A 25,681-nucleotide genomic window follows, 5' to 3' on the forward strand; every position below is an offset into this window, starting at 1 on the left:
TGTATACAGTTGATTCTTGAATAATGTGAGGGTTCAGGTTAATTTGCTGTACAGTTGAAAATCTACTCATAGCCTCAGTCAGTTTGGCTCAGTGGACAGAGTCAGCCTGTGGACTAAAGGGTCTCTGGTTCCATTCTGGTCAAAGGCATATGCCCGGGTTGTGGGCTGGATCCCCAGTAGGGGGCATGCAGGAGGCAGCCAATCAATGATTCTCTCTAATCATTGAAGTTTCTATCTCTCTCCATTCCCCTCTGAAATAAAATATATTATATTTTTTAAAAAAAAGAAAGTCCACACATAGCTTTGATGACTCAAACACTTAATTACTAATAGCCTACTGGTGACCAGGAGCTTAACGGATAACATAGGTGATTAACACACATTTTGTGTATTATACACTATATTTTTATGATTAACTAAGCTAGAGAAAAGAGTCTGAAGAAAACTGTATTTACAGGAAGAAAAAACCTGTCAATAAAGGGACCCATTCAGATCACACCATCTTGTTCAAGGGTCAACTGTGTATTTTACAGATAAAATAGCACATACATGTTAAGTGTGAAATTCTGTGTATGTACAATGAGTTGGAAAAGAGATAAGGGAGCCAGCATATTACCATTTCCATCTCCCACATGAAGGTAGAGAGTCACCAAGAGCTACAATGGGCCACACAGCCTGAGATGCCTCCTCATAGGAGACCCTGCGTTTATAATGAGAGGAAAGAGATGAGGGCTGTTCTCCTTACTCCTAAAAGGAAGTATCCCCTTCCTCTTCTCATATGCCTCCCCTCTTTCATCTCCCCTTGCCCCGTCTCTCCCCTTCCCCTCAATAAATCCAGGTGCAACAGGACATGAGGGATGCCCCGCCCCCTCATGCAGCATCCCAGGCTGGGCCAGGGCAGCGATAGGGCCTGTCTTACTCTCTCTTAGGCCCCCAGCCCGGGTTCCCCTCCTACCTCACTGTAGAAAGTCCTTCATTCACAGATGTGTTGAAAATCATTGTTTAAGGACTTATCTTACTCCCTCTTACCCCAGACTCACCCTTCCTCTCCTTACCCCAGACTCACCCTTCCTCTCTACCTTCCTCCTAAGGATCCAGGATGCAGGAGGTGAATGCTCCTTGGAGACCACTGGGTCTCCTTTCACAGATCACACAACGGGGACCAGAGTAGGGTCACATCAAATGGCACATCTGTAGACGAGCTTGAATAAAACTCAGGGAAGTCTGTCCCCAGACATACAGTGGTGTCTGCTGCTCCTCATCACTCACTGGATCACAGCAGTGGTCTCCCAGTGCGCTCCCTGCCCGTACTCTGACAGACACTCATGCTGCCACCCTGATAATCTTGCTGGAAAGAAAGATAACTGTGCGTGGCACTCCCTACCTCAAAGTTTTCAGCAGCTGCCCTGTGGCACAGATAAAGTCCAAGGTCCCTGTCTTTCTCTTCCTTCTGCTGTTCCTCTGCCTGTCCCCTTGCTCCAGCCGTGCTGGGCTTCTTGAAGTCCCCAGAATGTGTCCATCAGCCAATCAGGCCAATGCATCCTCCCCCACCCCTGCCACTGAGGTTAATTGATGAACTTCTTAAATTCAATATTCAGCTCAGGTCAACTCCGAGGGAAGCCTTTCCAGTATCTTCGGCACATTGAAATGTTTTTGTTTATTTTCTCTGTGTGCTCCTAGAAAACCCGTTCATATCCATATTCCAGCACCTGCCCAGCAGTAATTTATGGACGCTCACTATGCAACAAGCAGTGTACTAAACACCTTACAGGGAATGTCGCACTTACTCCCTACAGCATTTTAAAAATTGATTTGAGAGAGAGAGGAAAGGGAGTGAGGTAGAGAGATTGAAACACAGATGACAGAGAATCATCAATCGGCTGCTCCTACACGCCCCTTACTGGGGATCGAGCCCATAACCAGGCATGTGCCCTGACCAGGAATGGAACCAGGGACCTCTGGATTTCATGGGTCAATACTCAACCACTGAACCATACCAGCTGGGCTTCACAGCAATTTTTAATCCGGGTGTGCTCATATTTAGAAATGGGGGCATTGAGGCCCGGAAAGGCTAAGGAACTTGCCCCAGGTCACAGAGCTGGTAAATGTCAGAGCTAAGATTGTATCCTCGCAAATATGTCACCTGCTCTGATTACAGTTTACCAAAATCTCTCTCACATGCCATGAACTTGCTAAAGACATTAGTCCTCCCCAAACCTGGGTCTCTGCATGGAGTGTGCAGCCTGGAGACGGCCAATAAGTGATGAGACATTCTCTTGCTTTTCGGTTTTCATAGCATGCTCGATGGGAGGATGGTGTGGTGGCTAAAACCCCAGACTCTGGAGTGAGACTGACACAGGGACATGGGTCCTGGTCCTAGCTCCTGAGTGCCCCTTTCACTGGTCTGTAAAATGGGGCGTGTGGTAACACTACATAGAATAGCCATGAGGCTGAAATACAGATATGCATCCACAGGGCACAGCATAGCGCCTGGAACTCCACAGATAGCAGGGGGTTCGCTAAGTACTGGTCACGATGGCCGTTATCACTCTTCACTCAGGGTTTTTCTTCTCTTGCCAGTTCTTGCTCTCCCTCCCAGTGGCTCACCTTAATCAAGAGGCATGCCTGCTCAGCAAGGCTCGCCCAGGGCCTGTGAAGGCCCGGAGGGGCACAGGACTGCTCTGGCTCACTGAGCCCAGCGCCCTATTCCCACCCCACATGGCCACCTCCCAGCTGTGAAATAGGGTCTCTGCTCCACTGGGCCCGGAGCCGTCAAGGGCCTGCCAATTTCACAGTTCACGAGACTGCTGCTCCCCCTGATTAATGGGGTGCCAGCAGCCACGGGCTCACATGGGGCTCTCCCCATCAGCACCCTTGCTGTCATGCTTCCTCAGGAGAAGAGAGCAGGCCAGCCTCATGCATATTTATGAGGGGGAGATGATTTGGTACTGCATGGCTTCCAAAAAGTAAATAAGGTCTCACCCAAGTCCCTGCATTTCCCTCCATGACCTCGTCATGTCAGCGTACCTCAGGAAGAAACACACACACACACACACACACACACACACACACACACACAGAAATATGAAAAACAAAACCTACTTCATACCCCTGATCTAAGCAGCGCACTCTGGTGCCAAGGATGACCCAGGCACACAGAAGACATGAAACCCTGGAGCATGGAGGTGGGCATTCTGAGGTTAATCCAGCCCCACCCTGTACCCCAGGGGAATTGGAATGGTGAAGGTCCAACTCAGCTGGGCCCCTGAGGCTGCCCCATGGCCTCCTGAGTCCCCATCCTCCATCCCCATCCTCCATCTCCATCCTCCATCGCCTCTCTGCTCAGACACTCTCTTCCCTGTGAAAGCAAACCAGAGTGTGCTCCCCAGGTATTCTCCCTGTGGGGCTGGACGAAACCCTGTCACCTCAGGCAGACCCCGCCCTTCCTCCCAGATGCACCACCTCCAAAAGCCACTTCAGCGTGCCATGCCGCAGTTTCCCCATGTACGTACAAGAGGATGCTCTGGTAGCGTCCCCTCCCCACCCCAGGACTCTGACACTGCTGTGAAACCTGTTTCCTAGATGAGGAATCCGAGATTTAAAAAGATGAATTCACTTACCCAAGATCAAGGTGCTATGTGGGTGCAGGACCCATACCCACATCTGCCCCATCCCAAACTCATCATCCTATAGCTGGCCAGCTCCCAGAATGCCCTGCTCTTGTGGTTTTGCTTTGCTTCCTGGACTAGTATCCCTTTAAACCTTTCTGTAAGTTAACAGCTGCTTAAGCCCCACCCTCCCTGACATGCTTGGTGGGGTGCTGGGTACTGAAAGGAACCCAGTGGCGAGGACTGCTGTAAACAGAAGAAGCGTTTAGGAAAATAATCTGTCACTCCCTGATTTATCTCTTTGCTAAACTGAGCTGTTCCCCCACCAGGCTCTTCTGAAGCCAGGCACACCAGTCCCGCTCAGAGAAGGCGGGCTCCCCGTGGCTCCGGACAGGATGCGATGCTTTGAGGGAGTGTGGTACCCACAGACGCCTGCCTTAGTGAAGAGTAGCTGCCTCAGAGCCCAGAGGGTGCCCTGCTGAGCACTCTGAGGCTGCACCATCCAAGCTGAGGGGATGGCACCAGAGCCCCAGGTCTGAGCTGCAGCGGAAGACAGCCCAGAGGGGCGTGTGGAGGATGGCCTGGCCTGCAGGGAGGACTGGCCCATTTGGGCATTTGGGATTGAATAGGACAGATTTCCTCATGGAGTGTTGGAACAGGAAATACAAAGAGATAGTCCAAGACAGAAGCCGAGTCAACAGAAGCCAGGTCAGGAGACAGAGAGTCATTCCTGATGGGAGTGGGAGGGGAGGGGAGACATCAATGCATGAACTAAGCAGAGCTACATGCTAACAACTCTCTTCCATGCACCTGGGACTGTTTCATGATCAGCCCTGGCCCCGCTGTTCTAACGGGAAAGGCCACAGGGTACCGGTGAGGAGTGAGCATTTCAAGGTCATGCAGCCCTAAGTACACATCCTGACCTTAACACAGAGCACGTGCCAGGTCCTGGGCAAGCTACTTGAGTTCTCACGATAGTTTCCTCCTTTGAAAAGGAAAATAAAACTCTATATGAGGGCCCCCATTTCCACCCCCTCCATGGCCTCATGCACCCAGATACCTAGTATTAATTTGCCCTGCAACCTCAGATAAACCCTTTGCCCTCTCTGGGCCAATCTGCTGAGTACAGTGAGCATTGCAGACAAGATAACAATAACAGTTTTACTTTAAGTCAAAGCACTGCACTAAATATGTCACATAATCTCCTTCAATTCTCGCAAGAATCCTGCAAAATGCATTTTAGAGATGAAAAGACTGCGACTCAGAGAGGTCAGTGACTTGCTCCAGTTTTCACACTTTGTAAAGCGCAGAAGCCAGACTTGACCCTGGAGTGTCTGATTGGAGAGCTGGGCTGCTTCCCCACTTTGCTCTGCCGCCCAGGTTCTCAGAGGTCCCCCAGCCTCAGACCTGCTGCCTCTCTCTGGCTGGAAACTCGAAACTCAAAAAGGTGCAAAGAAGAAAGGATGCCTTCCTCTGCCACCAACCTGGGCAGCCCTTTTCCTGGTGCCAATGGGGAGTGGGCAGGCATGGGTTCTGGAAGGTCCTAGAGATCCTATGTCCGCCCATCTTGATACAAAAGAGGAGGTGAAGTTATTGCTCCGGGGGCTTCTCTGTTCCCTCAACTCCTTCGAGGTAAGTGAGGTTCAAGAGCCCGCAGAGACCAGGGAGGACTGAGGTTTGGGCAGTGTGTCCGGAGGGGGTGGTCTGTGATGAAATGCAGACAGCAGCCCTCCCAGAGGAGGTGCGACCCTCAGGCCCTGCCAAGTGCTGAGAGTTTCCAGATCCTCCAGCAATCAAGTGAGACAAATGTGGATTGGGATGTGAAGTTTCCCGGCTTATGAACATTGACAACTTTATTGGAAAATATAAAATGCGCTCTTAATGGAAGCAAAACACACAGCCGGCGGCTGAATTCTACCTGCCAGATTCCAGAGTGCAGCCTCTGTTCTCCGATTACCCCAGTCTTGTCTCTTCTGAATGTCAACGCCAGGCCTAACCCCCTTCTTCCCATTTGGCCCTATTTCCAATGGGTTCTCACCTCACTTGCACAAAAGCCAGTGTCCTTACCTATCAGGCCCTATGTGACCTTCTTTTCAGTGACTCTGAGACCCAGGTTATCCCACTGCTTTCTTCCTCAGACTGCCTCTTCCTATTCCTTAAAGGGGCCCAGCACACCAATGCCCCAGGGCCTTTGCACTTGCTATTCCCTCTGCCAGGAAAGCTCTTTCCTCAAATATCCAAATGGTTAATTGTTTCATTTACTGCAGATTGGTCCACAAACATCACCTCATCAGTGAGGTCTTTCCTGTGGGTCCTAATTGCATCCCTTCTTTTATTTCCCCCTCCACCCTGCAGGTCACATGATTTAATATTATACCTACATAACTCTATACAACCTTATAGATTATACTAGAGACCCAGTGCACAAAATTCATGCGGGGGGGGGGCGGGGTTATGGGGGTGTCCCTTAGCCCAGTCTGCACCTTCTTTACCCTTGAGGGATGTTTGACTGCACATTTACTGGGATTGGGCCATGGGCATGTGGCCAGCCTGGGTGAGGGATTGATGGCTGTTTGCAGGCTGGTCACAACCCAGGCGACCCAAGCTTCAAGTCCCTCCTTCCTTCATTTCTCATTTCTTCTTCTCTTCCTTCCTTCCTTCCTTCCTTCCTTCCTTCCTTCCTTCCTTCCTTCCTTCCTTCCTTCCTTTCTTTCCTCCTTTCTTTCTTTCTAGCACCTCCATTAGTGGAGGACAGGCCCGCTGGAAGCAGGTATCTGGGATTTATTTATCTTCTAAATTGAAACTTTGTAGCCTTGAGAGGAGGCCAGGTCTGCCAGAGCAGGCGGGAAGCTTGGCTTCCTCCATCACCAGGGACAACCCAATCCTCCAGCTCCCTCCAGCTCCATGGCCACTGCCATCTTTGTTGGGTTAATTTGCATACTGCTCCTGATTGGCTGGTGGGTGTAGCAAAATGATGTTCAATTTGCATGTTTCTCTTTTATTAGTGTAGATTATATATATATATATATATATATATATATATATATATATATATATATATATTGTATATATATAATATTTATATCTTATAAACTTTTTTCTTCTTCATTTGTTTATGGTCTTTTCACACTGGCAAGTAAACACAACAGAAATAAACTTGTAAGTATTTTATTCACTGTTTTAACTTCAGTGCCCTAAATAGTGCCTGACATTTAATTAAAGCTTATTAATGGATAAAAGTAAGTGAAAAATAGTTCCTTATTTAACAAACATATATCCAGACTTCTCATCACAGGGATGTTGAGCTAAACATATATCAATAATTTAGAAACATTCAGACCATTTGACCCAATAATTCCACCCCTGGAAATAGAGTCTGAGGATACAATGCAGAATGACACACACACACACACACACACACACACACACACACACACACAAGTTTTAACCCAAGAATGTTTATGGCTGAGAACAACAAAATAGCAGGGCGGGGGGGGGGGGGGGGGGGCGGGTAGAGGGGAGGAGTGACTGAAATGTACACCAATGAATTAACCACGAGGAAGTTAAGAATGACAAACATGTTGAAATACTTTCACTTTCATGTAAAAGAAGACAAAAAAAGTGGGTAAAAAGTAACTATGGCTACTTAATGAGGTATTCTGAAAGATACAAACTTATACTTAATATTTTAAGATGTCTACAATGAGCACACACTGTTATAATGGAGAAGGATTAGGATAAACCATGTGTGGGTCAGGATGGAGATGGATGGGAACATGGTGGCCCGAGGCGGGCGGGTCCCTGTGGGAGGCATGAGCTGAGCTGCCAGGACTGTGGGTGTCAGTGAGGCCCCACGGGGTGGTTTCCAGCCACTGCCCGGGAGGCTGAGATGGAGGTCCAGGTCCCTGCCTGCTGGGAAATTGCTCCAGCTTTGCCCAATCAGGGAGCAACCTCCACAGCCCCATAGGCATCAAACCTCCTTCACCCTCACCTATTGCTGTGTGGAGGCTGCCTTGCCTGGCTCAGTCTAATCAAGTCAGAATGCCCCGGGGTCCCTGGAGATAAAGAGGAAGGGGCTCTGTGGGCACAGTGAGATGGGAGATAAGGAGAGGATCCTGAGAGCAGAGAGGAGAGCACATGTTCAGGGACTGTCCCTTTGCTTGGCTATCCTGGCAATTAATGCTGGGAAGTGACAGCTTTGGTGACGTTCCTGCTTGTGATTCCCATGACACATCTCTGTCTGTATCTTATTTTAGAGAGTATGCTGCTGGCTCAGAGGCTGGCTGGCTGGAAAGCCTAGCTCCTGTCTGTGGAAGCTCTGCCACTCCGCCCCTCTCCCCCCCCACCTTACCCACTGCCACCCTGCCCACTTCACCAAGCCCAGACATTTAGGCACCAGAGCCCCTGTCCAAGGCCCAGAAATCAAGGCCACAAAGCTTTGCTGCAAGTTAGGGTCTGGTCTTCCATGAGGTGGTATGGTTAATTGGGGTGGAAATGAACCTCCTACCGTTCCATCAGTCACCAGCTGGCATTGAAAAGAAAAAACAAACTTCTCAATTCTGAATACTTCCCAGGCTGGCTAGTTAAAAAAAAAAAAAAGTCTACTTTTTCAACCACAGATTTTATCCCCCTTTGTTTCCCAAGAACTAAGAAGACAATGGAGTAGAAACAAATTAAGTCCCAGCTTTACAACCTGAGATTTAGAAGGCGTTACTTGGACGGTGTGGAGTCTCTAACCCTGATACAGCAGGCTGGACAAATGGCTCTCCAGTCTTGTTCGAATATTTCCAAGACAACGGGTTTATGCTCTTTAAAATTAAGAGGGGGAGGGCCATGTAGATGGAACCTGTTGTTTGCCAAATGACAGTCAGGCAGCTGCAGGGATAAGTACAACATAGCAAATGACAGCCCGTCGTGGACTGCACTCTGGAAATGAGGGTTTAAGTCGAGGCTCACCACCCCACTCACTCTGTGTCGTGCGGCGAGCGATTTGATTTCTCTGAGCCCAAGTAAGACTCTTCGTCTCTCAAACAGGGTCAGCAGCATGCAGAGATTATCAAATAATGTTTATGAAACCATTCTTTACATGCTAAAGGACGGTATAAATAAAATAAAGAGGCTATTGCTGTTTTATAGCCCTCTAAACTGTGAGAGCCTAGGAGAAAACGTTTGCCCATCTTGCTTTGTATCTTCTGCATTCAACACAGCGCCTTGCACATAGTAGGTGCTCACTAAACACCTTGCAAATAAGTGAGTGAATAGTGTATACAGGGCTGAGTCATGAGGCTGAGGTATACCCAAAGAGAAGATGCAGGGACTAACATGTCAGCCCATCTCCATAGGAACGGCAGATGCCGGAGCAGAGGAGAGAGAAGGCACTGAACAGCCTCTGGGATGTTGCCCAACACAGACTTCAAAGAGTGCTTTGAACAAGAAGAGGGACTAGGACATCAGGGCACTTCGGTGTAAGAAAGCCATGCACAAATGAGTCTTCTTTTCATGCTGGACAGCCTGTCTTTCAAAATCGCAAAGTGAGAGAGCGTTCCATGGAATCCCGAGTGTAAAAGAGTTTAAAGCAATCCTGCCCCAGTAAAGGTGATCTGTGCACCTGCCTTCCTCTTGTCCCCAGGCGCTCCGGCAACCCCCGCAAAACTCTGTCCAAACAGGACCTGTTGTGACAATGGGGTTTCCCGGGCTTGTTGAGAGCCTCCATCCGGGCCTCCAGGACAGGTGGGAACAGGGAGGTGCTGAGCTGGAGCTTGAGGGATGGAGGGTATTTCCCAAGCAGAGGGCAGAAAGGAAGACCTTTAGGGTGGGGTGAGCAGGTAGTGGGGAGAAGAAAAAATGTCCAAGGAAAGAAGATAAAGGAATCACAGAAGGTCCTTTGTGGGAGCAGGGTGACCCTTTTCACAGAAGGTATGACGATAATGGGACCAGTGGGCAGAGGGTGGGGTGAAAGGCAACCATGGGTGGGCCATAGGGAGGGTGTAGTGAGACACAGTGCTGCCCTGGGCACCTTGCCTGTCTCAGCTCCCCATCTGCCCCTTATTTTCTGTCCCTCAGACTGCACCACCCTCAGATCTCTGGGCAAGGGGCACCTGCAGGAGCCATCCCAGACCCGGTGACCCAGGACCTGTCCCCCTGCAGCTCTCCCAGCACAGTACTGTCTCTCTGAGGCCCGAAAGGTCTTTGAAATTCAAGTTACGACCCACTCATAAACTGTGCAATCAATTCAGTGGCTGCCACCGGCATTTAAAAGATGACATCAAAAGAATATAAAATGTCAGAGCATGTCACATGCAGCAAGGGTGAGTGTTCTCCTGCAAAACCCATCCAGAGACGTGCACACACAGTCAAGTGCATGTATGTGTGACCACTGCGCAAAATACACTTCTCACGGGGGTTGCTCTTCAACATTTTTGATAAAAAAGACTTAGCCTGCTAGGGTCTCAGTGCATGCCTTACCTCCCCTGATTGAATAAATGGGCAGGGTTCGTGCAGGCTCTCCTCAGAACATGCTGGGGGTTGGGAGCCCGGCAAAACTGGGTTCACATTATGGCTCCATTGCTTTTACTTGTATTGAGATGATTTCGAAATTTTAATAATTTCTTGTTTAGGAGATGGATGGGAAGATTCAACAGATCATTGATGTGAAAACACTAAATGAAGTCTGCATGGCTCAGAAAAGGGTACACAGTCCATGCAGAGTCTGCAGGGAGGCTCTAAGGCAGTGGTTCTCAACCTTTCTAATGCCTCCACCCTTTAATACAGCTCCTCACATTGTGGTGATCCCCAACCATAAAATTATTTTTATTACTACTTCATAAATGTAATTTTGCTACTGGTAATGAATCGTAATGTAAAATATCTATGTTTTCCAATGGTCTTAAGCTCTACAGCAGTGGTCATGACCCACAGGTTGAGAACTGCTATCAGGGTTGCCTAAGACCATTGGAAAATATATATTTACATTAAGATTCAGATATTTACATTACAGATTCATAATAGTAGCAAAATTGCAGTTATGAAGTAGCAACAAAAATAATTTTATGGTTGGGGATCACCACAACATGAGGAACTGCATTAGAAAGGTTGAGAACCACTGCTCTAAGGTAAGGATGTACCCCTCCATCCATTTATCCATTCCTCCACCTACTAACCCAACACATACTTCAACACCTGTGTGTGCCTGGCACTGTATTAGACACAGAACACACCCACCAGACTCGGTACACAATCACATGGAGCTCTGAGTTTAGTGAGAGGATTCAAATACTGAATGAATAAATGCAAACAATAAAAGGAACTACTATAGAAACAAACAGAAGAGTGGCTAGAAAATAGAAGAGGAGAATTCACAGAGAAAATATTTTATATGATGAGGTATTGTAGAATTCGAGCTAAGACCAAAATAATGAGGAGTCAGCCAGGATAGATGGGGGAAGGTCAGAGAATCTGTCAGAGGAAAGATAACAATGGCACAAGCAAAGGGCCTGTGGAGGAAGAACCTCCTCAAATTTAAAAACAAAACAAAAAAAGACGGAAGGTCATCATCTGGAGCACGGAGCGTGAAGGTCAAGAGCAGTGAGAATTCTGGGAAAATTTTAGGCATGAGACTTCTGTAACCTGGTGGGTTCTAACAGGGGCTGCTCTTGTATAGGATGGAGGAGAAGGAAACACCCACACATGTGAACAAGAAGGTGTGTGAGGATGTGGTGTGTGGGGACATCAGAAAGATGGGTGTGGCTTGAAGAGGGGCTATGGGCAGGGGGAAGATGAGGAGGCTGCAAGTAGGCTGGAGCCTCTGTGTGAAGAGACCCAGATACCCAGGCAAGGCACCGAATGGAGCGTTGACTGAGAAGAGCCCTTGGGTTTGAGGAGGTGCTCACTGTACAAGGATGACATCTGCATGGCATCCCCAGGGGCTGTGAGAGGGCACATTAACAGGCAGCTCCTCGACTCTCTGTCACCCTAGAGTGCTTTGCTGACATCTCACATGAGTTCCCCGAACCCGTGGGGACCACTGAAACTCTCAAAAAACTGGGACCTTCCAATTGCAAAGTCCCTTCTGCCAACCAAGCTCAGCATCACTGTGGAGCAGCTTCCTGCCTGGGAGAACAGATGTTAATTACCTACTTTTCTTCCCAGATTTGTGGGAAGCTCGTGGTTGCTACACTTGAGCTATTCCTGGGACTGAAGAGCTTGGTGCCTTCCCAAGTATCCTCAGATTCCCTGTGGTGCAGGCTGTTCACATCCCAGCTCTGCCCTGGCCTTGAGGGCTTCCGTGCCAGAGTTGACCCTGGCCCTGCCACTTTCCAGCTGTGTGACCTCAGACATGCCTCTTCAGCCTTCCTTGCTTCAGCCTCCTGCTCTGCAGAGGGGAGGCCATATTAGGACATAACTCGTAGAGTAACTGGGAGATGTAAGTGGCATAATTCCTGGGAAGTCCCCAGAATATCGCTAAACCGAGGTCAGCTGTCCTCATTTGCAGCAGCAACAGCACTGGTTTCCCAGCCAACCTTCCATCCACCTGCACCTCTGGGTTCATTACAAATGGCTCAGCCAGACCAAGTATAGGACAGCATTCTGGTTTTATAGGGATTCAATAAACACCCCTTCCTCCCCGTCCTCTCAACCAAGGTCCCGTTCACCCTGAGACGTGCTGGTCGGTGATCCTGAGCGACACTAATGTTTAGGCAACTGGCCCCATGTCAGAGGGACTGTGACCCCTCCCTCCTCTGTCACTGGGGGGCTCTGCTGGTGTATGAGGCCACACATCCTTCCTTCTTCCACCCTAGGTCCTGAACACAAGTAGGAGAAAAAGGCAAGTCTTTATCCTGCACCACCCTCCCCGAAAAATAATCCTAGCTTGGGGTGACTAGGAGACTTTTCACAAAGAGAAGGATGTGGACATATGTTAACTAGAAGGAAAAAAAAGAGTGAAAACTGCACATCTAAAATGATGCCAAGTAAATAGATATAGGCTAGGAAGGTCCATGGTAACATACACCCAGCCAATGTGATGTGATAGTAGCTGTCTGTGCAGACCGGTGTGCTGCCCTAGAGAGTACAAGACCAGTTTTTTAAATAAATACATGTGGCAGCACTTAGCAAAACGGCAAAATGTGTAATTTGTTCTCGCAAATGTATAATGTGCACCCTTCGATGCAGAGATTATGCTTTTAGGCATTTTTTCTTACAGAAATAGTCTCACACTTTACAAGATATGTGTGTGTGTGTGTGTGTGTGTGTGTGTGTGTGTTGATGCAGAATGTTTATAAACTTATAACTGCAAAAAATTGAGATAATGATCACCAACAGGAGGTAGTGAAATAAATGCTGGTGCCTTTTGTCATATTTCTGACTCCTATATACAATAGCTTTCAAGGAGAGTAAGATGGGCGTGCCGAGCAGACATGGAAAGATGCTTTTCTTACATTGTTCGGTAAGTGATCAAACTGCTTTTGAATGGTGTATGTGGCTGAGATGGCCCTGTCAGTGTATATCTGCATACTTTGGAAAATGCTAGAATAACATAAGTCAAACTATTTTAAAGAATTACCCTCTGAATCCTGTCCATGGGATAGGATAGAGACAAAATAGGACTTTTAGTTATTGCTTTACACCATCAGACATTTCTTCTTTCATGTCTTTTTTCTTTTCTTTCTTTCATTTCTCTCCCCGTCTTTCCTCAATATCCATTCAGCAATCTCCTATCGTATCCCTTGATAAAGTGACCAATTTGTTATTTTAATTTCCTTGCAACTCCATGTATAATATTGTGGAAAGGGAAACATACATTTAAAGCCGGATCAGAAAAATGGGAATTTAAAAGTATCAGGTTTCTGTCATGTACCAAACACAGTGCTGAGCACTCACACCCTGACATAACCAAATTCGCACTTCTGAGGTGACATCAGGAGTGACGGTCACATACCTGAGAACGTCTAAAGCACCAGCACTGACTAGCAGGATCCAGCCCTGATGCGGGAGCAGTGTTCCAATGCCACCCCAGTCCTGCTGAGTGGGCACTTCAGGGGGGCCCTTGAGGAGGGGCTGAGACTGGTAGACAACAGGAGGGCATTGTGGGGGAGGGGTTATCTTCCAGGGCTATGAGCTATTTACCAATAGGCACAGAAGAACTTCAATATTTAACGGAGGTACCATCACACAGGTGTGTATCACCCGAATGTCAAACCTGCCTAGCATCCGGGAACCCAAGCAGTTGTCACTTGTGTAATGAACCTTTCTCTTCCCACTCTCCAGAAAGCAGGTAGACGGAGCTTGAGTGTGATGGAGCAGTTTGAATGTACAGGCAGGATTAGCCCGGGCAAGGTAATGTCCAAGGGCTCTGGGTTACTTCTGTATGGACTGCCCAGCCTCTGAGTGCCTGCCCCTTGTGACCAAATGCATGGCTCCCTGGTTCTCTCTCAAGGGCCGCCTGGGGCAACACACACAAATGTGGTCTGAGCTGCTGCTGCTGGATCTGCAATCTGCCACACAATCGTCCCCTCCTGTCCAGGCGAGGAGGACCAGGGACCATGATGCTGCAGGAACAGCCACCTGCAGCCACATCCCAGTGGCTAGGGCGACCAGAGTCCTACCAGGAGTCAGGGAAAGAGTGCCCTCTACTTCCATCTAGCCTACTCCCTTCCTGTCCTGCCCTGATGGTGGCGGGAACTCAGTATTGCATGAAGTGCTTTGCTTTACTTCAGATTGTACTTTATTGTAAAGCCTACCCAGAGGAACATTTGAAGAACTAATTTTGCTCAGATGAAAACAGGTGAGAGGAGGGCATGGATTGCAGGGTGGCTGAGAGTTTTGCCCAAGGCCTGGCGGTGGTGAACTGAAGAGCCTGGTTCCAGTCAAATCTGTTCACCTCGACTCCCCCCGCCTCCACTGGGAGGACCGGGCCTTACTCCTCAGCACCCACCACTCACTCTCTTTGGGTCTCTCTTTTGTGCTTCTCAACACTAGAGCTAAGATTTCAGAAAATAAGGGCCTGGCTTTGTTACTTTCTGACCAGAATTCTTCTTGAAAGAAAATAAGAGGGAAAGAGCATGGGAAGAGGAAATCAAGAGCAGCCTCTTAACCTCTGTATCATTCTACCTCCGGAGGGCAGACTCTTCATGGCCACTTGTATGAGCTTCCAGTTTGGGGAAAAGAGGGAGGGAGGGAGGGAGGGAGGGAGGGAGGGAAAGAGGGAGGAAAGGAAGGAGGGAGGGAGAGAAGAAGAGAGGGAGGGAGGAAGAAAAGGAGATCCAACAAGATAATTGTCAGTGACCTGCCTGCACGACCCCCTCCCCCACTTTGAAGATGTTTGCTGTTCTCCTTCTGGAGCTTGGTAGAGGTCTGCACGTGGGGGGAGTGGGTGAGGAGCTTACAAAAAGATGCATCTGAGAGGCAAGATCTTAGGAGCAGAGGAGAAGAAAGCAGAGTTCAGAGCTGCAGGGCTGGGCCAAGCTGTGAGGAAACCCTCAGCCCACAAAGAGGAGTGGGCCAGTGTCAGAACTGGGATCTCCTGGCCAAACCTCCCACCCATTAGCACCAGCATCCCAAAGATGATGTGGAGAAAAGGCAGGGCAGTGAATAGCATTTACCTAAAGAGAAATAGCCAAATTCCATCTATAAACCAGCTGGAGCCATAGACACTTAATAAAGACAAGTGAAAAGACAACTTGGGTGTATGTCCACATCATGAATTGTCCACCAGCAGACCACATGAAGGTGTGTTTGAAATAGCACATATGAAAGAGCGAGAGGTTTCCAAACATTCTGGGGTGAACCAGGATGAACTGTAAAACAAAAACATGATCTCCAGCTGCATCAACAGGAGCATGAGAGCTAGCGAGAGGGAGGCCGAAGTCCCGCTTTGCTCAGCCCGGGAGCATTCCCACCTTGCGGAAGAGTAGTGTCGGTTCTGGCGTTCCCCCAGGAAATCCAAAATTAGAATCTGCATCTAGAGGACACTGTCCAAAATGACAGAATGTCTGAAAACTACAACATGTCGTAAGAGGAGCTGAGGATACTGGGATTGTGAATTGAGGTTGATTTCCAGAAGTTACGGGAGCCTTTTTTTGTTTTTTCCCCCCCTATTGTTAAATTTCCCAAGAGATGCTTCATAGAGGAAATATAAGATTTATTCTCTTTGGGGACATGGAGGCCAGGGACACACATTTCAACTCATGATGAGAAAACACTTTCTAATTATAGAGTCTGGAAATGAGATGAGTTTTCTCCTAAGAAGTGAGAAGGCCATCAGAAGAAGTAATCAAGAGATACTGAGAGATGTTGAACTACATATCTTCTGATGCTTCTCAAAATTCTAATTCTAGTAACACTGACACTTGTAGAAGAACCAGAGAAGACAAACTCTGATAACCCAACAGAGGTTGGCCATCCATCGGAAATGGGCTTAGCCCAGAAGACAATGCCAGTGCCCCCAACCACCCAGCCTCCAGGCCTCTTCCCAGCTCCCCAAAATGCCCCCTGGAATGTGGGATGCAACAAGGAGGACTCACCTTTCTTCTCAAAGTCCCCCTTCTCTTCCCCTGGCCGGCCCAGGCTGTCCAGGGTGTGGGTCACCTGGCTGCCAAACTCATCCTCGCGAGAGACATGATTGGCCCTCCGGGGAGGGTCCTCCTCCTCTTCGTAGTCATAGTCATCCAGAATGGGGGTCTCCCGGATGGGCACACCGATGACGGAGTTGTGGGCCTGCAGCCGGGAGGCACGGAAGCTCTCGCGGGCCTGTGGGCCCAGCAGCACGGACGGGATGTAGTGGATCTCGTGCGTGGCCTCCGTGCTGGCGCTCTTCTGGGGGATGCGGCGCCGCTTCTGCCAGCGCCGCTGGGCATACAGCGCCACTGTGAACACCAGCAGCAGCAGCAGCAGAGCGATGAGGCCACCCTGCAACGGGAGGGAAGAAGACAGCAAATGGGCCTGTGTTCTTTGGGTTAGAGAGCCAGAGGGCATTTTCTTGCCCACCTCACGCAGCCCAAGTCCCCGGGTTTGACTCATAAAGCCTCAGGAAGCAGCAGCCGTGGCTCTGACGCCAGAGAGATACTCTTTCCCAAGCTGGCTTTCTCACCAAGGAGCTGTGTGACCTTGGGCAAATGATGTGGCTTCTCTGAGCCTTGTCTTTTCCATGTCTAAGGATGAGTAAGAATCCCTGCCCTTCCTTCTTCATAAGGTGGCCACAAGGAGCAAATGAGATGGATGATGGACGTGCCAGAGCCATGCAGACTGCTAAATGCTGGGAACAGTCCAGGCTGCCACTTCACACAGGAGTGCCTGAACCTGGCTTGCACTGCCTCCCTCCAGCTGCCTGGCCCCAGGATATTTGCTTACACTCTCAGTCTTGCTTTTTCTTTTCTAGGCTGAGTCCACTGAGGGCTCAAAAGATTGTCTTCTACCCTGCTGTAAGATGTTTATTAAGCCAAGTAAAACTTCTGCATAGTTTCCACTTCCTTCATTATCAGAAATACTAGCTTTCAATGCTTGATTCCAACAAGGGACCTGGGAGAAAGTAGATGCTTCCTAAATATTTGTGGAATGCATGAAATGAATGTGTCTTTCTAAGGGTCCTTTAATCAAAGTTAAAGGCAAACTAAAGTGTGTGTGTGTTTTTTACTACAACCCAAGTATTGGATTGAATCTGTACACCACACATTAAAGTGGAATATGGTAAAGGGTTTATATCATAGCATATCCTACTTCATTCATGAAATGCCCCCCGCTGTGAGCTCCCTGAAAGGCAGGGGTATTTGCAAAGCATGTGTGTATTTCCCACAGCAACTATCCAGGGCTTGAGGTGGAAGGCATGCATCCTCCTGGCCTCCCCCTCATTCACCAGGTACATCTCACAGGAAGAAGGGGGGCCCTTGCTTTTTCTCTGCTACGCACTGTCCTTTATGTTTGGGAGCCTGGAGGCCGCTGGCTGACTCTGCTGTGTGATACAGGAGGGAGAAGAAGAAATCAAGACTCAGAAACTCCGATGGCGAGTAGCAGAGTGAGATCTGAGTCTCGGTCTCATTTCTTTGGGTTTCTTTGGTTTCATTTTGCTTTCTAACTCTAAAGCCAACATTCCTTCACCCACGTCCCTATGGCTGATTGCTCATCCTTACCTGTGCTCTCCCTGAAGGCAAGCACTATGTGTGATAACCACCTGGATAACCCCTAACAGAGGTGACAGATGCTCACCCTGGATACAGCTGCTGAGAATGCCTGTTTAGGCCAAGGAAAGTACGCACTAAAATGGCTCAGCTGTCCTGCTGACGGCATCAGGAAACTATGGTGTTATTCTTGCAAGGCCCTCAGTCCTCTAAGCTAGAATTCATCACCTCCACAGCGGGTGGGGGATGACGGGTAAGTGAGCTAACAGGTGTCCAGGTGGCAGATGTGGCTAATAGCCCGGCCTTGACTTTGGCCATGACCTACTGCAGGATTTCCAGGAAGGTTTCTCTGGATGTCAGAACTTAAAAACAGATATTAAATCAGACAGAGCTATAAGTATGTGTTTCTATGTATACTTGCATGTGTGTGTGTGTGTGTGTGTGTGTGTGTGTGTGTAACCTGCCAAGAAAATAAAATGTGTGTATAGTTTATCACTTCTGAATCCTAACAAACAAGAACAGGCCCTTCTCCCTCCACAGAACATATTGTTCCTGTGTCCATAAATCATGTGCGACATGGTCTTATATCAAAGACAAGAAAGGAAGGAACGGGAGGGGGGGAATGAGGGGGAGAGAGAAGGGAAGGTAAGAGGAAAGGAGACTGGAGAGAAAGGAGGCAGGAAGAATACTAACCTTGTAAAAACATAGCAGGCCTTCTCCTTACTATTACTTAATGTTATTTTATTTTATCTTAAAGATTTAAAGACAATCACATGTACTAGGATTTATAGCCTCTATTGTATAAATACAATGTGAAAAAGGTTAAGGAACTTTCTGGAAGTCACACAGGATTTGATCCTAGTACCAACTGGTGCAAAAAGGCCAGGAGGTGGTAATGCAGGGATTTGAACCCCCTCTTCCCTGCATAGTCATGGGCTAGCAGGGAGTGGAGGTAGAGAAGGAGGAGAGGATGCAGGGAGAGGGCTTAGCGGTTTTAGTAAGTGCAGAAGAGGACAATGTTCCCGGAATGGCCTGCGGAGGCCCTGCTGGCCTCAGAGATGACCCAATGCCAAATTCTATCTGGACCACGTAGGAGAGGTGGCACCAAGCTCCAGAAATAGAAAGTCTATGAGCTGGGGTCGGTTTCTGCAAGATCATAAGCACACAGGCCTCAGGGTGATAAGTGATACCTTCTTATCAGTCAGATCTCACTAAGCTGCAGGCAGAAAGTGGGAAAGAGACAGAGAAGGAATATGTCCCCATCCCTTCAGAATCGTCCTTCCTATACGTCTCTCTGGAGCAGGGTCAGCGCACTCCTCTTGTCCTGTTATTGACATGGCGTCTCACATCCCTCAGGGACAGACAGAGGGACGGGCATGTGTCCTGGGCAGAGCAGTGTGACTGGAAAACCAGGAGTTGGAGCACATCTACGGCATTTTGCCTCCTTGGGCTGCAATAGGCTCACCTATAAAATATGCTGATCATTCCCAATGAGACGGGTTATGCTAAGGATTACACAGAAAAGGTCTGGCAGCACAAAAGTCAACAAATACCAGCCTGGTGACTTCACCCTCTCTCTTCCTCTACTTCAAACCAAAAATATAATGCTTGCACGTGTGCACACATGCGTGCACACACACACACCCCCTTCTGGAACCAGTCCCTGGCTCCCATGGCCCTCAGAATAATGTCCAGATCCCCAGCTTAGCACCCAAAGCCCTTCAGAACTACACGCCTGCTCCCTTCTCATGCCTCAGCCCCACACTTCCCCCTTACACCCTGCCTCAGAGCCAACCAGAGCAATTAGCATCCGGGCCCCTGCGTCATTACATCTGTCAAAGTGCAATGTGTTGAGCTCCTCCCTGCTGGCCGTGCCTTCAGCCCAGGGCCCCACTCACTCACTCCCTGTGGTAATTTGAATAATGATCCCAAAATTCATACCCAAAGAACCTCAGAAGTGATCTTACTGAGAAGTAAGATCTTTGCAGTTATCAATGGTTAAAATGAAGACACACTAGATTGGATGGGCCCCACATCCAGTGACTAGTGTCCTTGTAAGACACACACACACACACACACACACACACACACACAGCCATGTGAACACGGAGACAGGTGGGAGGGATGCACCTACAAGCCCAGGGACACCAAGTACTGCAGGCAATCGTCAGAGGCTATTGGGGGCGTGGGATGGATTTTCCCTCTTCCAGAATGAATGAAACCGGGTGACATGTTGACTTTGGACTTCTGGCCTCCTGATCAGGGAGAGACACATTTCTGTGTGTTAAGCCACCTGATCAGTGGGAATCTTCTAAGACAGCCCTGGAAACCAATACCCAGAACACCCTTCACCACTCCTCTCTGCTCACCCAGAAGCTCACTGTGGAGAGCACTTCCTGGGGAGATCTCCGCCTCTTCAAGTCGGGCGGCCCATGCTTTCCTCTCAGACCCCCCAGCTTGTGAGTCACCTGGCTGCACACCCTCCATCCCATCATCTGGTTGACTTTTCCCACGCGAGGTCCTGAGTAGCCACTTGCTCTACTGGTACCCAGCCTCAGACACATTGCTGCCCGGAGAAGGTGCTTAATAAACAACCAGAAGCCTCAATGCCTGTGCAGATGTGGTATTGTAAATCTCAGTCCCTGCACCAGCACTGACCGCAGCCTCCACGGGGCACCTGATCAGACCTTGCATGGCCCCTCTGCTGCTATCCCGATGCGAGAGCCTCCAGCTTGTGGGCTTGCTACCACTGAAAACACAGATAACTATAGGGAGGAGAACACTGAAAAGCAACCCCGAACCCCGCCACTGAGAGAGCCTTCTGAAAGTCAGCGCGGCATCATCCAGACTGGACTCATTTTAATCTATTTTTCATGTTAAAATATCCGGGCACGGGAGAAGGCGTCAGAGAAAGGAAAGAAAGGGATAATGTGAGAAATGCTTTATTTGACAACGTGTCATTTGGACACTGATTATTTCTGTCTCTGGCCTTTTTAATATTCCCTCACCACGGCGAGCTGCCGGGGATTTGGTATTCTAAGGCTGGATTTATAATACTCTGTTCAGCGGTGATAAGAACACGGGCCTTTAATCCTCAGAGCTGTGAACATGCATATTCTCCCAAGTAATGGCCTCTTCTCACCACTTACGTCTGGTCCCGACAGCAGTCCCGGCACAGCTGAGGGCTGCTGACCCCGGGGTGGCCCCTGGCCCTCTGCAGAGCCAGAGCTCACAGGGAAAGGGTGGACTCCAAGCTCTCTGGGAAGTCTCCCTTTGGGGCTCAGTTTCTGTTTACGCTGGAGAAGCTACTAGAAAAAATAATCCAAACCCTAGGTGTTATAGGTAAGGAGACCGAGGTTGAGAGAGAAATGACTTGTCCAAGTTTACGGAACATCCTAAGTGGTTTTGGAGGCAGAATATGGAGCCGGCACCCCAAAGCTGCTGAGAAACCCACCAACTTCTCTCTCTTTCCATCCCTTGGCCCGTCTAAGTCCAGTCACATTGCCTTTCACTGGGATGATGTTAATACATTGTTCTCAACCCAACGCCCTGCCATACCTGAGGCCCAGCTGGAAACAGCCCCTTCCACGGACGAAGCTGGCAGCCCTTTCATCAGTTCAAATTCCAGTCAGCTTCCACTTGGTGGAAAACCTTGTCTCCAACCGCATGCTTTTGAGGTTCCCCTCTCAGAACTTCTGCCTCACCAGTCCATACTGCCAACCTTCCTGAGTGCCTCCTGCAGAGAGGCGCCGTGCTACATACCCGACCACATAGGAGCTCGCTGCTCCAACTCAATATCCTGAGACTGTGCTCCCACTCAATATCCCCTTTCTCCTTGGGGAATGCTGTCCTCGTTCCACATGTGCGTGGCCAACCAGCACCCCGATTTCACCACTAACTTCAATGCAGTCTCCTCGTGAACTCTTCTGGGATCTCCCCTTTCCAGGCTCAGCCAGAGAAACCTCTACCCTCTGACTCACCACAGCGATTCATCTTAACCCTCACTTAAGGAATGTTAGCATTTTTTACCTTGTCATAGAGGCATAGATGCTCACTGCGTAGCTCCCCATACTGGTTAGATTATACCCACTGCACCCAGCCAGTGTGGCTCAGTGGTTGTGCATTGACCCAAGAACCAGGAGGTCTTAGTTCAATTCCCGGTCAGGGCACATGCCCTCATTGTGGGCTCCATACCCATTGGGAGGCATGCAGGAGACAGCCGATTGATTCTCTTTCATCAATGATGTTTCTATCTCTCTTTCCCTCTCCCTTCCTCTCTGAAATCAATAAAAATAGATTTTGAAAAAAGATTATCCCCATGGCAGAGATGACAAAGTGGAGGCTCAGAAGATAAGCTTTCCTGGGAGCACACAACAAGGTGGCAAATATATGGAATGAAGCCCTGCAGCTGGGGTGTTTCTAGGAAATATGAGGCTTACAGTCCGAGAGACAGGAAATGCATCCTGGACCCCTAGGGAGCTGCAGGAGAATATGGTGATAACGCAGGTCAGAGCTATACTGCACAAGGCATGACCGGGCTTTTGGCATTAGGATTCAGATTTATTATTTTTTAGGCAATGGCGTGTCAAGATCATTTGGATCTGTGTGGTGGAGGGACTAGAGACAGAGAGCTGGTCGAGGGAGCTGTTTATTGTTATTCTTATTAAAGACATTTGGTAATAGAGACATTTTTGTTTGATAAACTAGGGAGAGGGCATTTCATGTGAGGCCAGGGGATCTGGAAGCATCCTATATGCATAGGACAGACATACAGCAAAAGGTTATCTGGCCCCAAGTGTCAGTAGTATAGAGAGGGGATGAGACTGGAACTTGGGGCAGGTAAAGTGGGGAGGTAGCTAATGGAGTAGGAATGAAGTCCGCACCGCAGGGTGAGAAGACATGGTTTTTGACTGGTAGGGAAGGGGGAGCAGGAGGGCGCCAACAGCGACACAGGTGTGATTCTATCCGTGGGCTGGAAAGAGTCTACCCTCTTTGTCATGTTTTTCCCGGGTAAGATACCAGAAGGTATGAAAGATTGTGGCACATAATAAATGAAGAGACAGATTTACATGTGTGAACAATTAGAAGAACATACACGGAGAACAACAAAGACTTGCAAGCATGTAATGTATGTATGTATGTATCTAGTCCCGTGTATAAAATATACTCATGCCTACCTTTATGTCATAGTTAGCTATATTTATCTCCAGGCATCTCTCTGCCTCTAGAGAGGCATAGGTGACCTATTTAAGTAGGTCCCATTATAGAACATGAAACATTTTTCTTTTAAAGTAATCACCTACTTATAATGTATCTATAAGAGACACTATTTTATTTCCCAGGATGATGCCAAGGAGATAAAGTGGGAACTCAGTGGTTCTTTGGAACAGATTCATCCCCCACCCTGGTCAGTGTGCCTTCTTCATCTGTGGATCAGATCCTAATGGGGACTGACTCCCAGGAGACCACGGTGATGGCAGAGGGACATCTCCGGGGAAAGCTAGTGATCACCTGGACAGCAGGCCGCCATGGATTTGAGTCACGGCTGGGCCATGTTTTACATGTGCATCTTTGAAGGGGCCTCCCTTGAGTTTCCTCAGTTTTCACATCTGTTAGTTGGGTTCCTAACACCAAATTGAGAGGGTGTGGGCCAAGTAAATGAGACTGCATTGTAGGATACATTTAGCACAGTAGCTTACAAGTGGCAGGTCTCAGGAGATAGACGCAACCTTACTGATGTAGGACCCTGTTTCCTGAGATATCATATACAAAGTGGTGGTAAGGCCACCAATTCCCGCTGCTGCAGTATGAGCTAGTCTGTGTTCAGCTTCCCAGCTTCATGCTCAGGTTCACGCCTGCTGCTCTCTACTCAACCGTGTCCCTTCCCTATTTCAGTAGGTGAGTTGGATGGTATTTTGTTATAGGTGTGTGTTTTTTTCATTCTAGATGTTTTATTTAATTTTTAAAAATTTATCTTTTGCTACATGAGATAAGTCAGTCAGAGAAAGACAAGTATCACAGGATCTTATCATTATATGCAATCTAATGAATACAATAAACTCACAAACAAAATAAATCTAGAGACATGGAAACATGCAACAGACTTAGAGGGAAGATGGGTGGGGAGGGGAGAGGTAAACCACAGAAGGGTGTTTTGGTTTTTTTTGTGTGTTTTTTTTTTTAATATGTTTTATTGATTTTCTTATAAAGAGGAAGGGAGAGGGATAGAGAGTCAGAAACATCCATGAGAGAGACATCGATCAGCTGCCTCCTGCACACCCCCCACCAGGGATGTGCCCACAACCAAGGTACATGCCCTTGACCGGAATCGAACCTGGGACCTTTCAGTCCGCAGGCCGACACTCTATCCACTGAGCCAAACCAGTTTTGGCAAAGAGATTGGGTGGTTTTTAACAGTCACTCCAGCTCCAATATTCTGACTGAGAAAGGCAAAGGCGAGCATGAAAGCACATTTGAGCTGATGATATATACATATATAATTTTAGGGCCTCCTGCCCAAGGTTACAGCTGTAGAAGCATGTACTTACCGCAGTCAAATCCTCTGTCCCTCACACCGTCTGAAGCATCCTCTGCCTAAAACGACTTCCCCTAGCTTCTTAGTCTAGTCCTTTAAACCTCAGGTCTTGGGTCATGCGTTCTCAACAAGCCTTTCTGAACCCTACTCTCCCCAGCGGAGTTTATAAACCATCTCTCAGGCCCCTCAGAGATCCCTGCTTCTGTCTGCCAGCTCCCCTCCCATCACCCTGAGCGCCCTGGAGGGCATCCTTAGCCAACACTGTGTACCTGAGACGCAGCCTCCTGTCTGACAGTGATTGCCTTCATTAAACATTTATGGCATCTCTACACCGAGAGGCGGTGGAGGGAAGGGCAGGGCTTTATTTATTTCTGAATGTATTTGAATGGTACATGGTATATAGTAGATCCTCAATTGCTCGTTGGAGGAATTAATGAATAAATGCCTCTCTGAAGGCAGGTGACTGAAATATGCCTACATCTGTTTGGCAATTCTCCATTTGTTTGAGAGAGCGGAAGATAATTCACATGCGCCATTTAGCACAAATCAGTATCCTACGCCATATCCTCAGGCGGCCTCTCCAGTTCCTTCTGAAATCCCACTCTGAAGGCGGGACGGATGAATGGAGAGGGGGGAGAAAGCATCTGTGAGGGGATTGTTTTCTTCCTATTTTTTGAGTCATGAAGATAAACTTCAAGTGACCAGGGAACAGCCTAGCTCTCATTCACTGATATATTCGTTTGCTAGGTTAAGGGCATGCCTGGAAGCAGACAGATGCAATTTCAAGTTCTTCTCTGCCGCCCCCCACCCTCCAGGTGTGACCTTGGAAAATTCTCCCTGTGAGGCTCAATTTTCATGGGAATCACACCACTCACCAATCAGGGCTTCTGTGAGATTAGGTAAAATGATGTGTGTAACATGTATCAGGCAGCCCTGATCTACAGAAAGTATTCAGTACAGGGCAGTAGCTCCCATTATTACTGGTATGCCTGGACTCCATGCTAAATTTTTTGCCTGGGTTTAGGAACAGAAAGATAAGGCCTGGAAGAGCTCGAAGTTAGTTTGGGGAAGTAGATAAGAGAGCAGGTAATTACTGGAATGCACAGTTCGATCAGTTCTGCGCTGAAGGGAAACAGAGTGAAGGCAGACTTTCTTATAGCTTCTGAGTGCAAAACACAGAAGAAGAGTGAAGGAAAGGGACTTCCTGCAATGTCAGTGACAGTCAAGTTCAAAGGTGGGGGAGTGGGCTGGACCCTCCAACCAAGCACACTCATACCCAAGATCTGACAGGAAGACTAGATAGATAACCAACCACACAGCATACTGGCCAGCGATGCAGGCTCCATAGCCGACAGGCCTGGGCTCCTGGGCCCGTGCTGGCACTGACCACCTGTGGGGGTCGCTGCATTTTACTGAGCCCGGCGTCT

At 48.4% G+C, this 25,681-nt stretch overlaps 1 protein-coding gene across 3 annotated transcripts in view; it reads right to left on the bottom strand.

Annotated features, from left to right (window-relative positions):
- The window catches only part of ASTN2 (astrotactin 2), a 700,862-nt gene that overhangs the window by 530,926 nt on the left and 144,255 nt on the right, over window positions 1–25,681 (bottom strand). For all 3 annotated transcript variants that reach the window (XM_084898878.1, XM_084898877.1, XM_084898876.1), the window contains exon 3: window positions 16,130–16,514. In XM_084898878.1, coding sequence (XP_084755004.1) covers window positions 16,130–16,514 — 385 coding nt within the window. The remainder of the gene's footprint in view (window positions 1–16,129; window positions 16,515–25,681) is intronic.

The sequence above is a fragment of the Pipistrellus hanaki genome (assembly GCF_964339955.1).
Source record: "Pipistrellus hanaki genome assembly, chromosome: 11".
Classification (NCBI taxonomy): Eukaryota; Metazoa; Chordata; class Mammalia; order Chiroptera; family Vespertilionidae; genus Pipistrellus; species Pipistrellus hanaki.